Source organism: Pholcus phalangioides, unplaced genomic scaffold, assembly GCF_987345545.1.
Source record: "Pholcus phalangioides strain wild (caught in Gottingen) unplaced genomic scaffold, Ppha-v1.0 ptg000007l_1, whole genome shotgun sequence".
In the NCBI taxonomy this organism is placed as follows: Eukaryota; Metazoa; Arthropoda; class Arachnida; order Araneae; family Pholcidae; genus Pholcus; species Pholcus phalangioides.
In genome coordinates this window covers 14,124,609-14,141,379 of record NW_028301600.1, presented here as the reverse complement: position 1 = coordinate 14,141,379, position 16,771 = coordinate 14,124,609, and the positions used below count along the sequence as shown (strand labels likewise).

Below are 16,771 nucleotides of genomic sequence, written 5' to 3'. Positions count from 1 at the left end.
TTGAAACGAATTTAAATGGCTATTAAAAATGACGAATTTAAATGACTCAAAAATGACGAATTTAAATGACTCAAAAATGACGAATTTAAATGACTCAAAAATGACGAATTTAAATGACTCAAAAATGACGAATTTAAATGACTCAAAAATGACGAATTTAAATGACTCAAAAATGACGAATTTAAATGACTCAAAAATGACGAATTGAAATGACTCAAAAATGACGAATTTCAATTATTATGACTATGAAATTAAATTACTTTCGCGAAATAAGACGAGGGAAAAAAATGAAGGCTCTAGATAGGCTCAGAAGCACGTACAAACACGCAAACCGATAACGACGTCGTCTAAACTAGAAGGAAGAATTCCTTTGTGTTCGTCGAAAAAACCGACTCCTATTGAATCGGTTCAAACAGATCAAGAATGATTCGTTAATCGTTCGCAACACCGTACAAATTACTGAACAACCGATTGCGAACGCTTGCATTGCGCGATCCGCGCGCTAGTGTATACGCGCCTTTTCGATAACGGACATACATGAGACCATAAACTTTGTCTGCTAAAGGCGCATGAAGAGGGCGATCCAGCCTCGTAAGGAAAAAGCGCATGGAAATGCTGATGCCCTGACGAGAGGACCGGGTCCACGGAGTGGTTGCCATTGCCTCAAGGCGGAAGAGAAGCACGGGCCGCCGAACACTGGAGTGAGACGGATAATATCTCAAGTTGGAGCGACGAAAACACCAGGAACACCCAGCTAGAAGATCCCGACATACGACCGATCATGGACTTGGAGGAATCTACCAGGAATAAACAAACATCGCATGACGTCGCCTCTTCCAGTCCGACGACCAAGAGATACTGGGCGCTATGGGACTCTCTGGAGATGAGAGATGGCGTGCTGTACCACAAGTGGGAGTCGGAGGACAGGAAAACGTTCACATGGCAACTCATCCTGCCAAGGAGCCGTGTGAAAGATGTGCTGAAAGAATTGCACGAAAGCCCGACCGGTGGACATTTCTGCATGATTAGGATGCTCCAGAAGGTCCGTGAACGGTTCTACTAGGACAAGTCCAGGACCGATGTGAAAGAGTGGTGCAAGGATTGCGATGCCTGCGCCACCCGCAAAGGACATCCGAGGTGCACCCGAAACCGCCTTCACCGCCACAACGTCTAAGCGCCATTGGAAAGAATTCGTCAGTTACCAAGGACTGCCAACGAGTGCACCGGAAACTCGCCATCGCTCATGAGACGGGACCTTCGCCAGCCAGGTGATCTGATGTTTCGGCGACCGAGAGATGCTGCTCTTCTATCGGAAGAATACGTCCAGGGACTCCAGGAGCGCCTCGAGGACATGCATTGAATCGCCAGGCACCGGATCAACATCGGCCTCGAAAAGATGAAGAACCGCTAGGATGTGAGGGACACGTCTCATGACTTCAAGGAAGGGGACTTCGTCTGGCTCTAGAACCCGAAGCGCCGGAAAGGACTGTGCCCGAAACTTCAGACGTCGTAGGAAGGACCCTACAGAGTCGTGAAGAGACTGAACGGCGTCGTAGCTCGGATCCAGAAAACGCCGTCGTCGAAGTACAAGGTGGTCTACTTCAACAGACTGGCGTCTTACCTCGGTGAATGCAACCCGTCGACTGAATTGTCGGGACGAACAATTCTAAGAGAGGGGCAATGTTACAAACTATAAACGATAGATGGCGCAATTCTTCATGGCAATCTTTTGTTGGCAACGAGAGTTGATACCGCTTTCGGTTAAGCACAAGGATGTGCGATTGGTGGAGAACTGGCGGAGGGCGTGTAGAGAGAATTCAGAGAGATCTACCCTAGACAGTGGCGCCACAAACCTAGTATTAGGAAATATAAATTTGTGGAATGTTCTTTTTTTTGAAGTTTCTACCAGGGTTATAAATAGTGTGGCGCTCACAAGATGGCAGGCTCGAGGAGATTTTAGAGAGATAGACTGGATGAAAAGTCAGTTGTAATTGAACGTTGAGAGAAAGTTGTTAGCTCTCTGATTAGCTTGTGAATACGTGCAAATCAGTGCCGTCTTAAGGCATGGGCCCACCCGGGGGCCTCAAGAGGAAAAAGACCTCACAAAAATGATATCTGGTTGAAATTTTCATGAATTTGCCTGGTAGGGCCTCGGAAAAATCACTTGGCCCTGGGGCCCATGATGATCTTAAGACAGCCCTGGTGTAAATTGCTGTTCTGTAAATAAATTTGTGTTTGTCTGTCGAACCACTTCTTGTTTTGCAATCTCGAAGTCTTGTGGAAAATTATCCGCAAGAATATAAACACATTCTTCCTGACAACAACTGCGGTCATTCACGAGGGCTTTCGAAAACTAACTAATTGCACATTGTTGACGACCGAGTCCCCACAAACTTTTCCAATATTGGCTACAAGTTACCGGGTGTTTCACGAAGGACCCCTAACCTTGAAAATAAATAACTCGGAAACGGTGATAGATAGAGGCATGAAACCAGTGGTATGTTTATTAATAAACAGTAATAATGTGATGCAAATATTACAGAAACCGCAAAATGTTAGTTACAAATTGCGCCGATAGATGGCGCCACAGGAACTCAGCAGTACAGATCCTATAAAGAGAGCTCAGACGCCGAGAACGATCAGTCGTCGAAGATTTTGCCGTTGAAACGTGACCGCTATTACCGTATAGTGAAAGAAATTCCGGAAGTGATGTATTTCATGGAGGAACCTGTGTGTTTATTGTGTTGGAGTATACCACCGATAAATCACAGCCCTACTGCCACAAAAGTTTTCAAACGCGATTTCAAGTCGCAAAAGGCCCAGATGGGAAAACATTCGTGATCTATTCAAAAAATTTTAACAGACAAGCAACGTGGCCGATGCGTTAGTCGGAAATGTGGGTCCCACCCACTCCATCGTTACACCTGAAAATGCAACGACACTTGCTGCAGTTATTGAGCGTCATCCGAATAAATCTGTTCGCAGACTTGCAGCTGAATCCGGAATCACGCCATCCAGCGCGTACAGAATCCTGCTGAAGACATTACACATGTTTCCGTACAAGATTCAATGCCGGCAAGCCATACCAGTTCGAGCTGAACGACAAAGAGAGGATTTCGCTAACGAGATGCTCAACATGATTGATGGTTCCGGTTTCGATGTCGCCCGAATATGGTTTACTGACGAGGCGCATTTTCATCTGGATGGTGTCGTTAACAGACACAACTGGTGATTTTGGGGTACCGAAACCTCACCTTTGTCTCACGCACGACCACTCCATTGCCCAAAACTTACCGTTCGAGCTGCAATCTCCTGCAAAGACATCATTGGACCCTTTTTCTTGCGAGAAACGGTGATGACTGACTGGTATATTGCGGTTTTGAAACAATTTGTCGCCACTCAACAAACGTTGGGCGATCGACCAGGCGCGGTTCATGCAAGATGGGGCTCGCCCACACCGTACACAAGCCGGTTTTGACTTTCTGGCCGAATACTTCGATGATAAAGTTATCGCGTTGAACTATTCGACAGTCAAGCGCAAAGGCATGGACTGGAATGCGTATTCACCCGACCTCACCCCCTGCGACTACTTTCTGTGGGGCACACTGAAGGACATTGTTTACTGCAACAATCTTTTAACAAGCGACGAGATGGAGGACGCTATTTGTCAAGTTTATGTGTCGATTTCCGGTCACACTAGTTTCATTCTTCGTTTGCGACGTGTGTTGTGTGAAAGGTGCCCATTTTGAATCGTTTTTGATGTGAATACAACGAAGGCTGCTTGCATTACCTACTATGTACACAGTACTTAGTTGGTAATGCAAGAGCCCACTTATGGTAATGTCACTTGCAGCGCCATCTATCGGCGAAATTTGTATCTAAAATTTTGAGGTTTCTGTATCGGATTCTTACGGTTTTTTTAATAAACATACTACTGGTTTCATGTTTCTATCACTGTTTCCGAGTTATTTTCAGTTAGGGGTCATTCGTGAAACACCCGGTATATTCTGGAAAGATCAGTAAACAACGGGATAAAAGAAAGGATGACCAAAATTTAGCTAGAAATTCGTAGACATTTTGCAAATGAAATATGCAACAAATTTCAAATTATCCAAAACAGGAGGAAAAAAAGATTGAACTAAGCAGGTAATTAACCAAGTTCACCTGCATGTCGCATAGATCTGTAGTTGAGTGCGGCCTTGGCCGCAACTAGATGCTTGGTCGGTTGGGGGCACCCCCTTGTAATGTTGGAGGTGGTGTTAAAGGGTGAAATATTCGTGCCCCTCTGCTTCCCCCCCTAGTTGCGGCTATCTGTAGAAACTGAGTATAATCTACAGCAGTTTCACCTGCTGTATCAATGCCATGATTTCGCTGGAATTTTATAAGGCTTCAAGGCTTCTTACTAGATCACTCTCCCAATTTAAAGAATAAATATCTTGAGGCAATTTTATCCAAATGTTACAGGGTAAATTTCTTTGCTTCATTGAGATTCACAAATTATACAAACTACAAATTTTGATTTTTATTACACCCGTCTCAGAAAATCATTTCTTCATTGTTGCTTCATTTGATTGAGGGTAGCCATTTTACTATACCGTTATCTAAGTTATATATAATTTTAGATCAATTTAGATTTATCTGTTCACAAGCCATTTCAGGTGAAAAGGACTTTCCTATGTGTACCCTGTATGTGTCTAAATTTGATTGTTAGTATGAATTGAAAAGACATTCAAAATAAACAAAAACATTTATTTGAAATATCTATGCACACACAAAATTAAATTATACAAATTCCCTATAATTTAAAGAGGCCTTTAAATAACTTAAATACATACAGAAACTGATATAAGTTTTCACATTCAGAATCACAAACATAACGATACACAAATATTAACATGACAATACATTAAAAAATATGAGCTAGCATAAAAATACACAGAGCCTGTTTAAACTTTGATGCATATAGATTACAATAGCAAAACTGCCAAATTCTCAGAGTATCTCACAAATAGCCTACCCAACATGAAAAAAAATCTCTTGGCAATAGAGATAAGTACAAAGCGACAACATATAAATAGTATCAATGACATTCTTGTAATACTAATTAGAATGCAATTATTTTATGATTTCTAATAACAGAAATGTTGGAACTTGTATATTTTACACAAATCACTCAAGATATATCTTATATCTTCTAGTAATGAAAAATTACAGTAAAAATCCAACTTGTTTTAATCTATTAAAAACCATATATACAACGTTCTAAATTTGAAATATTGTACATGTATATTCATTTTATTCTGCAATTGGAATAGTTTTTTTAGAGAGACTTTTTCCCCAAAACTTCCAATCAGCTAGAAAAACCTTTATTACCTAGAAATGGTCAGATGCATCATTCTTTAGGAAATTTTCCACATTTAGAAAAGAGCACTTGATACATCAATGCACTGACTTGCCAGTGGCAGTTATCATAGATGACTGCTACTTGCATGCTTATATAAACTCCCAGCAAGTCTCATTTTTTATTGAACTATACATTTCCCTCTTTTTGTTAGAAAAAAACAAGTATATTTTAACCACTTTTGATCAGATGTTTAATGCCGGGAAGGGGTGGGGGCATGCCCCTCCTCAAGCTTATATTTGAAAATATAAATTTTATATAAATTAATACAAATAAAATTTTAAAATATAGAAGAAATAAATCTTTGTATGCTATTTTCTTTTCAATTTCTGTTAATTTAAAATGATTTTTGTAGGTTCTGAAAATTTCTCAAATAATTCTGTGCCCCACCAAAGGCGGTTCTATGTATGTCCCTGCTTTTGATGCTACAGTTTTCAGCAGAAGCATTCAAAATGCAATATACCTCATTTTTCAAAGCAAATTATTTCCTGCGTCACAGTGTGTGCACTAAGGGAGGGGAAATGAATTTTTCAATATTGGCACTCAAGAATATTCATGTTTAGCATTGCAAAGGTTGAAACATAATGCATACAATGGCTATCCTTTGTTTAAAAAAGTTAGACTAAAAAATATTCATACTCCAAGATGACCACAATACAATTGTTTGCAGAAAAACTATTATAATGGAAATCCTCTCCTTTATGTTGATTAACCACAAGAAAGAAAAGATTTCAAACAATATAAAGATAAATTAAATATCAAGTTGTTGATATAAGGAGAATTCACAATGAACTGCATGGCAATACAACGAAATCTCATTGCCCATTTGGTAGTTCTGATCATTTTATAACTGATGAATTCCTAAAATAAATTTCAAATTGTTTTAAAATATAACAAAGTGATAAAGTTATATCTTTCACCTACGAGAATTAAAAATAACCACTTTCGAAAGTAAAAAAAATTATCAAAACCTTTCAAACAGTCGATTGGTTTGAAAACATACTAGTCCTTGGCTGTACAGGTCTGGGTTTGAACCCTGGTTCAGCATGGATGTCTACTAACATTACAAATTTAAAGACTGATCACACAAATCTCTTGGTGAAATCAAAAAGGTGAAAATAAAGTTCTCATTGAAAAAAATATGTACATATATACTCATTGCCATAAAAATTTGTGCACCAAGAAGTAATTGTCGAATTGTAACAAAACTTGGCATGAAGATATGTGTCTGGTAAATATGGAAAAGATTAGATGCACAGTGTGATTGTGCAATGTGTAATGCCACCAGAGGGCATTGAACTTCGTTCTTCTTGGCGTATAAAAAAGGTACACAGAGGAACTTTGCCTGTATTTAATCTGTTGCAGAGGGATGCCGTTACGCCCCCATCGAAGACAATATGATCAGCTGTCTGAGTTCAAGAGGGGAAGAATCATCAGGATGATGGAAGTTGGGTAGTGAGCAGTAAGTAGCCCGCTACTTAGGCCGATCTGACTTTACTGTGAGGTGTTGGAACCAGTGGATGAGAGAGGTCGCATGCACGGCAGCCAGGCTCAGGATGCCCTCACAGGCTAATATCGGAAGACTGTCACATCACTCGACAAGCAGGCACAGCTCCAACTGCATCATTGTCTGCTATTCGGACATAGGCAGCGGCTTCACTACAGACCCATGTCTGTCCATACCGTCATAAGGCACCTTGCTGAAGAACATTTGGTATCACAGCACCCATTATGTGCTACCAATAACACCCACTCACCATCTTCGTATGAAGTGGTGTCGAGCTCAACAGAATTGGACCGCAATCGAATGGAACCAGGTTGTCTTCGGATGAATCTAGATTCAATTTGGTCAGTGATGACAACCGTGTACGTTTGTGGAGGCCCTAGATTAAACTAGAGGGGTGTTTACAGCAACTGTGGAATGAGATGCCGCAGGACACCATACAAGACCTGTATGGCTCAATTCCCACCCGTATCGCATCGTGTATTCAAGCTAGAGGTGGCCCAACAGAATACTAGAACCTCCATTCATTTATAGTTTTTCTTGTAACAAATGATTCTTTTACTTTAATTATATGTAATCAGTTACTTAATATCAATGTTGTACTCACATATATAAAATTTTGTTCCATTCGGACAACTCTTTCTTGGTGCACAAATTTTTATGGCAATGAGTATATATACAGGATGCATAGTAAACAGGTGGTATGGCATTTTACTGGCGAACTGTTGATCCTAGAGGTATACTTCCAGTTAGAAAAAGTTTCAGAATAACGTGTAGTACTCATTGATATTCATGTTTTTAAGGGGTTTTAGTTATTAAAATTAAAAAAATTAACTTTTTATACAGTTTCCGTGTGCCCCAAAACTCAATTAAAAAGTTGTTGCCCTGTCTCTCCTGATGTTAACAAAAACATTCTATATTTCTAAGTGCAATATTCACTGAGATATTAAAATTTGAAAAACAGAAGAAATTTTGGGAAAAAAACAGCGTTAAATGTGGGTAAAACGGTTTTTTCCCAACTTTCCTCCATTCTTTAAATTTGAATATCTCAGTGAATATTGCACTTAGAAACATGGAGTTTTTTTGTTGGCACCAGGAGAGACATAGCAACAACTTTCTAATTGGGTTTTGGGGCACACAGGGACTGTATAAAGAGTTAATTTTTTTATTTTAATAACTATACAGCCCCTTCAAACATGAATGGCATATCTAAGTAATGCACGTTATTTGGAAACTTTTTCTAATTGGAAGTACACCTCTAGGATCAATGGTTTGCCAGTAAAATGTCATAGCACCTATTTTCTATGCACTCTGTATATACATATAAATTTGTTTTGCTTCAAATATCAGTTAATATTGAAACAGTAAAAATCCTGATGATAAATATATACACTATATGGTGTATATATACTCAATACATAACTTATATACACTTTAATGAAAAAACTTGCTTTTTTTTTATAGCTCTATCAAACAAAAATTTTATTCTAATTTTATTTATCAGCAGTTTTTTATTACACTGAAATTCAAAAAAAATCCAAATGTATGAAAAACTCAGATATGAGTACATGGTGGTTTTACAAGAAATTACATGTAAGAGCATATAAACTTTAGAGTTTGAAAATAATTTTGATATTCAATTTTGTTTTTAAATTATCATTGTTATATACCAATCTCATTCCACATTTTGACTCAAACAAGGATGTACATGACACACAGAAGGAATAATGTAAAAAAAACAAATATCAATACTAAAAAAATTAGAAACCTCAACTATATGTGTGTGAAATTTTATATCAAAATGCTTCTTTCACCCCTAAACACAACTCAACAGCTTCAAAAATTAAAATATAAAATGCAAAGCTCAAAGGTACATACTAAGCATATATAAAGATTTTTCTACATCGGTCCTGCTTGTGAACAGATACATTTGTGTATATTAGTTAATTCAGAAAGTTTCTTAGAAACTTTAGAAACTTTATGAATGAACAAAACTAATTTTGGTCATTTTTCTAAATGAAATAACAAGTATTTTGGTGTTAATTAGTTATCATGATTCCTTTGTATGAATTACCGAAGAGAAGAAAGGATGCTATTTCTATCTGCTGCCAATTAATGAGTGCATTACATACCAGTTTGTTAAGTAGCATCATTGAAGAAAGGTTTATAAAGTCGGTTCGATTTTTTTTATGAACCTGTAATTTAATTTGATATTTCAGTAGCAAATTAAAAACAATATTTTTGTATCAACTTCTTTTTTCCCTCTAGAGGGGAAAAAGAAGAAACTGTTAGTGACATACCCACACCATAATTCAAATCCCGCAGTGATTTTGGACAGAGTCTGTATCAGTTCCTGTTGATCTTTCAGTTCACTTCCAAACAATTGATTTTCTGATTCTTACAGGAAAAGTGAGGAACACATTTTGCAAAGTTTTTCCTCATTGCATCAAATGGTTACATACATTGCTTCTTCCAAGACATTCTTTAAAACACATTCTTTAAGAAACAAAATAAATATATATTGTTTAATTTTTTTAGACTAATGAAAGAAAGTTACTTGATACTTTGAACAATATAAGTAGAAAAGAAAATAGTGAGTTGAATTCCTTTTATATGACTTTGAATGAAGTAGTCTAAATCGTTCTGAAAGTCTTGATCATCATGTGAACACAACTACATTCAATGAATGTGAAAATTACACTACACTATCAAACGGCAGTGTGATTGTACTTTTTGCATTTTTAACACAACTTAAAAATAAATAATATCTCCTCGTTTTGATAAAACAAATTGATAGAAGCTTGATTTTGTTCATCATCAAAAAAGATTATTAACAATTTAAACACTGCAATAAAAGAATTCAAACAAGCACAAATGAGCAATATCTAATAAGCTTATGCATTTCTACATTAAATTGCATGATTTCTGATTAGAATGTAAATAACACTTTTATTCCCAGTAATGGAACACTAACACTAATTTTTACATATTTTTTCAGAAATGGTGATAATTTGAATTAAATATATTGAAATGAATATAATTTATTCAAATTTTTAAGTATCGTTATTAAAAATTTAAATACGGAGCAATGCAAAATAGTTGTCACAAATGCAGATATCACAAAACAGAACTATTTTAAATTTGCAATCAATTTTCAACATTCTCATTACAATAAAATATATACATGGGTAAAATTACGTAGTCCAATTTACTTAGTGATTGTTCCAAGACACAATAGGTGGGTGAAAACCAACGAATTCAAGCAGTATACAGGGTGAAGTCCCTCAGCTGAAAATTACTGGTAAACCATTGATCCCAGAGGCATACTTCCAATTAGAAAAAGTATCCAAATAATGTGTAGACCTTTGATACATCATTCATATTGCAAGGGGTTGTAGTTATTAAAATAATTAATTTTTTATTTGGTCACCGTCCTAAAAAACCCAATTAGAAAGTTGTTGCCCTGTCTCTTCCGAGGTTAAAAAAACAATTTCCTTTGATTATAGTTCGAATAAAACATATCTAGATTTATCAATGTCCTCTTGACAAATCTCATGTTATCCAAACCGATTTGTTTGATTTATGGCTGACTAAAGAAAATTGTGTGCAAATTTCAATTTTATTGTCATTATTGTTACAAAACATAAATCAAACAAAAAACTCCATCAAGGGATCCTATAGGATCCATACTGATGGACAAACCAATTTCATAAGGGTAGTCATTTTCAATAGTTTAATCAAGTACATAATTTATGTGTATAATACATCCATTATAAATGTTTTCATGATTCATTGCATTCTGACAAAATGAATAGCTCACAATAGTTGGAAACATGCAGGACTTTTAAATGAACTTGAGATGATTGTGGAAAAAATAAATTTCCTTTGGTAAAGGCTTTTGATTAAAACTAGAAAAATGGAACTTGGCTGAAGGTTTGTTTGAACAAAAAATTTAATTATGTTGTCAGTGATAAGATAAAAAACAAAGCAGAACAAACAAATGGTGAAATTATTTCTTCAGTGCCAGAAAATAATTCTACCTCAAAAAGATTTGAACCAAATAGGAAAGTAGTAACATGAAAACCTGGAAATGCATTTTGAAGCTGAAAAATATGACTGTTGCGATAATTCTTTAAAATTTAAATTTATCGCAAATTAAACCATCTAAAAAAAAATGAATTTTTCGTCTCTTATATAATAAAGTTTTATGATTCAGTAAATAATCCTTTGCTTTAAAACATGGGTGAGTAGATTCTTAGTATTAAACTTGAAGTTTTATCACATATCGTACCAGTTACGAGTTGTGACAAATATTTTTCACAATTTAATGTCACTTATTTCTGGGGGTTGACTGAATATATGAAACTCAGTATAAATTATCACACATGTATGGTCTAAGAAAAAAGTTGAAATTTAAGATCAAATGAATTAAATAAAACAAGCACAGTTTATTCAGTTCCTTCATACAAACATACATATACAATATATGAAAATAACGAAGACTATGAAAATATACAATCACTTGGAGTTTTCCATGTGAATTCACAAAACACAATGACAAATATATTAAGAAACATGTATTTATTGATTATTTTTATTTTTTAGTATTTAATACTGCATAAGAAAGAAAAAAGGGGGGGGGGGGAAGACTGAAAATGATACTGGTCCAGGCATTCACCAGCTTTATTGTCTGCATAATCCACACTCTTTGGTTTGAAATGAAAATTTGGAAAAGGATAAAATTTCATTCAATGCTTGCACAATGAAAAGAAAAATAAGTTTTATTGTAATTTATACACAACTGAATAAATTTTATTGCATCTATTTATCATCTTCACATTAGAAAAAATTGTATACACAAAGCTCTGAAATTCATAGCATGCATAATGTAAGAGACACATTAAATAAAACTGAACAATACTTTCATATAAATTTTTTAAAAGAGTGTTTGCAAAAAAAACCAATTGTTCAATGACCATATCAGACATTTCAGCGCTATTCCAAGCTGAAATTTCATTACTTTATTTTCACTAAATAAATGAAATTTCAAAAAAATGTTTTGAAAATATCCAAAAAAATGTTTTGAAAATATCCAAAAAAATGTTTTGAAAATTTTGACTATAACGTTTAAACATTACAAAGAAAATTAATTTTTGCTTCCAACTTGGAAGTACTTCGAAAAATTAAAATATTTTTCTGTAATACAAAAATATCTTATTCTGCCTGCCTCATTTTTTGATACTGTATATTATTTAGCATACTTTAGAGATTGATATCAATCCTTTAAAATTCTATATTATGCATTTCAAATCATACAAATAGCTGAGGTAGACACTTCAACAAAAACAAGGAATCTCATTTATTGCTCAATTTTTTTGGCAATGTTTAGCTACACCAAACTGAATTTTTCACAACAAATTCCAACTTGCTAGCCATTCAAAAAATTAAAATACACTGTAATTGTATTTTAATTTTTCAAAATTTCTCTGCCCCCTGACAGTCAAGTGGTTGGGGAGCTAGTCTCCAACTGTGCAGGTCTAGGTTCAAATCTCAGTTCAGGCATGGATGTAACTAACACTAACAAATTCCCTGGGCAGATCATACTGGGTCTGTTGGGAATATGCAAGGATCACATTATTATTTTAAAAAAAGAGTGATTAGAACAAAATGCAGTGACATTTGAAATAAATGAGAAGGATGTTCTAGAAAGAAAAAAAAATTAGAGATAAAATTCAAATTTTTGAAAATAACCAAAATAAACTCATTGAAAAAAAAAGCTGGACATTAAAATGTGAAAAAAAGGACCTCATTCAGACTTTGATGTGAAGACATATGAATACCTCCATACACATAAGTAAGCTTTCAGTCATTTGTCATCAGCTGTGAGAGAGATCTTCATAAGAGAACCTTCTTTAAATCATCACCACCATTTACGCCTGGCATCAGAAGAGCACCCATATGGCAATTCTGACAAATGCTTAAACTAAGACCAACGTAATATAAATTCCTTAATAGTATAATTAAGGTTTCAATCAAAACTTTTCAGGCACGAAATCCGCACAATCATATAACATGCTTAAGTGCTTTAGCAAGCATCGCAGTGCTCACAAGTAACAAGTTGAAGATGTTTGCATATACCACCATTTGTCTCAGTCTCTCTCTCAAATATAAGCTACTACAAGGTTATGATTTTTCCACCACTGTATCTTTAGCAAGGCTGCATTCTGGAGAAGTTATTCCCAGCAAAAATTTCTTTTGCTACTAGGTGCTGTTTTACTATTTTTATTCTTCTGAAGAAACCTTTATTTCGCCTTATACAACTCAACTCACTTTATGCAATTATGTTGTTGAACTAATTACTCACATAAAGGAAGCAACATCTGTATTTATTGAAACAGAATTTTAGCACTGTTAAACATAAATTAAAAATTCAAGACTCATTTTACTCTGAATACAAAAATCACACTTTATTTTTACTATTACTCATGAGATTTCTTGGACAAAAAAAATATTTTTACATTCACTTTTTTGAAATTTAAAACCTTGGTTCTCTATGTGTAAAAAAATTTCTGCAATGATATAATTCTAGAAACATACAACACTGGCATGTTTGCTTATACAATGCGGAATGTTTCTTTGAAACTTCTTTTTTTTTTTTTAACCGAGCACAACTCAGGTCTATCGCCATGGGCAATTTACTACCTAGTGAGTTGTGCCGGAAGTGTATCTGTGTGTGTACCTAATGGTCTGAATGCATATGTAGTATAGTGTTTGACTTTTCAGTGCTGCCATCTATGCAGAAGTGAAGTGAGTGATGTGTTATGATTGAATTACATTTGTACTGTTTGTAGGTCTGGTGCTCTCTGTGGCGAGACTTTTTGAAGGGGAGATCGGCTCGCATTCGCACCTTGAAGTTGGGAACCACAGAAAACCAACTTCAGCCGACCACCACTGTGGTGACGGTGGGGTTAGGACCCGGTTTCTTTGAAACTACAAATATATTTTTGATAAAAAGCTTTGAGATTTCATTAAATTCATAGCTTTTTTGATGCAAAATTTGTGAATTGAATTTTACTGGCTCCTTTACTAATGCGAGTATTTTCCCATGTTTCTACCTTAAACACATTCCTTTTCTCAAAAAGCTTAAACAAGTTCTACCATATTTCCAATAAGTGTCAATGCCAGTTATTCTCCATTCTAATGAGTTGTACACACTAATTACACAATTAAAAAAATAGATGTTGAAATATCCTTTTATATGTAAGCCCAATTCATACCCTAAAAATTATAGCGATATACACAAAAACTCCATGATTTCCAACTCAATTTCAATATGGTTTATAAATAATTTTAGCCTTCAAACATTGTATCTATTATGTAACAGCTAGCCTAAGTAATTTTGGCCAAAACAATATGTAATTCAAATGTTCTAAAAAAATGCAGTGCTGACCATAATTGTAAATTAGAAATCTCTCCTCTCATATTTAAAAACACCCATTTTATATTCTATTGCTACATTAGTTTCACTATTAGCTTTTATTAACATTTCAAACATTGCCAATTTTTTTTATAAAAATAATCATAAGTTACCTTCAATTTCTTCCCACAGCCTGAAAATGTTTTGTACAAAAAAACTAAAGACCCATGACAAGTCCATCAGAATAGATGGTGAAGCATTACTTACTCGCTGTCAGAAATGGAAGTCTCGAAATCGACTAACCAAAAAATTAAAATACCCTTTAATAGTTATATTTGTCAAAATTATATCATAAAAAAAACTTTAGGAAAATTACATTTCAGACGAATGGTTCTCCATATTTGTGTGAAATGCCTCCCAGCCTGAAAAAACCCTTGTCAGATAAGTTTTATTGATTTTTTTTTTAACCCTGAATGCAAAATACAAAGCAAAATGACTTAACTATTTAAATTATTAAAAACTTCTGATTAATTTCAACATTATTTTCTTGCAGTGATCATCCCATTACATTGTTTCCTTTCCCTCAGCCTTACCTGAGACACAAAAAGGATCTAACCAAATTATATAAATGGTAGAAAATCATCAAATCAATTATCTTCCATAGTGAGAATGCATTTTAAACACCATCAAATCTTGCAAAATTCAGTCGCAGAAAGTGATACATTCATTCTATTACAATTGTCAATTTCAGCCTTCTTCCATAGCTTCAGCTTCATTTACCAGATCACAATTGTTTTGAACAAAACTATGGTTTTCATTTTTCACGACTGTGTATTCAACATCCATCATTTCTTGCTCTTGGGTTTCATTAGTAGAGCTCCTTGTACTTCCACATATACCACTTTCCACTTCATTTTCCTGCACAAAAACATGGAAATAAAAAAGTAAAACTCACATTCAATAGTTTTACCCAGAATACTAGGTTAAGTACAGTAGGGGATCCCCATTGGGCTCTGCCTGCATTGTTCCAGTCTCTGCCACAAAGCTGGGCTGGAAGAGATCTCGGCAACGGGATAAGTCCAGTGGCAAAGTTCTGCCGTTCATTCATTCAGTAGGGGATCCCCTGTTATACATGCCTGAATATACTACAGAAGCAGATGTAATCACAAGTACCATCGTCCCTTGCTATTTTACTGAATTAAAAGTTTATTATTGTTACACTGCAGTTACATAATGATGCAGGGGTAAACCATGCTCTTCCCCCCCCCTCTGTGGCATATAACAAGGTTCTACTGTATTTTCAAATTTGAGAATTGGATTTAACAAATTTCGCACACTTTCGTTTGCATCTTTATCATTTCTTATACTGAAACCATTGATTGGAAACATGTTTTATTCACTATGGGTGTATTGGGATTAAAGGGAAACCCAATTGCTGATTGTTGGCACAATTCTTTGTAGTGCTCACTGGAATTTTATACACTGGATTTTTTCCCATTTTCTTTGTATTTCAAATCAATTTATGAAAGATTTTATTTTTTCCTTAACTTTTTAAATTTTGAATTTTTATTTCTCCCAACCCGTGCCAGGGTGTTTCTGTGAAATGCTATTTTCAATGTAGTTTTGCAACAATTTGATGTGAAAAAATATTTGAAAGCTAATATTACGGTAAAAAAAAATTATATGCAGTGCATAGAACTTTGGGGCTATTGGTCCATAGTTTGAGAAAATCACTTGATGTTTCAGTTACAGTTATCTTCAGATTTATTGCATAAGACTATCAACAGCAAGTGATGTTCTTCTCACTGAGGACTCACGGACCCAGAATAGTTCGAATAGATTGACTTCACTATAATGTCTTTAACAAACCCAATGCATTGGTTAATCTTGATTTGATAGCTTCGTATCACAATATCGCATGGTAAACTCAGTGACAGACAAGTAAAAGGAGGAATACGACCTAAGATGATAAAAAATATTAAAATATTAAGATTATTTGCCGATTTAATCTATTTTTCATATAAAAATGCTGCTATTAAGTTACTCTTAACTGCTACTAGTTAAGAACTCTAGATCAAAGATTTTTTGGGAAAAGTTCACTCCAGAGCTTGTGTAAAAAAATTAGGCACAAGCTAAATTTTTTAAGAGCCACACATTTTTTTTTGAGAATGGTCAAAATAATTTGTTTAAGCTTTTCTGGGATTTGATGACTTTTCCCATGGTGGTGCAAACTGTTTCACAAATTCCAAAAATTTTGTGTTGCTCTCAGATGCCAATTTACTCATCACACATAGACAATTCCAGGTGCCAATGCTGATACTTTATCGCCATGGAGATTTAACATACATGATTTGTCAAACCCTATTCACTGTATCTCTGTCAAAAAGAGAGATCCTGTATATACCCTAGGGTAAATCAAATATACTTTGATAAATATCAGAAATAAAAG

At 35.0% G+C, this 16,771-nt stretch overlaps 1 protein-coding gene across 1 annotated transcript in view; it reads right to left on the bottom strand.

Annotated features, from left to right (window-relative positions):
* Positions 1-11,335: 11,335 nt before the first annotated feature.
* LOC149084946 (uncharacterized) overlaps positions 11,336-16,771 on the bottom strand; it is a 48,952-nt gene continuing 43,516 nt past the window's right edge. Inside the window, exon 8 of the mRNA XM_089232690.1 lies at positions 11,336-15,240. Within this exon, the coding sequence (XP_089088816.1) occupies positions 15,070-15,240 (171 nt within the window). The 3' untranslated portion in view covers positions 11,336-15,069. The remainder of the gene's footprint in view (positions 15,241-16,771) is intronic.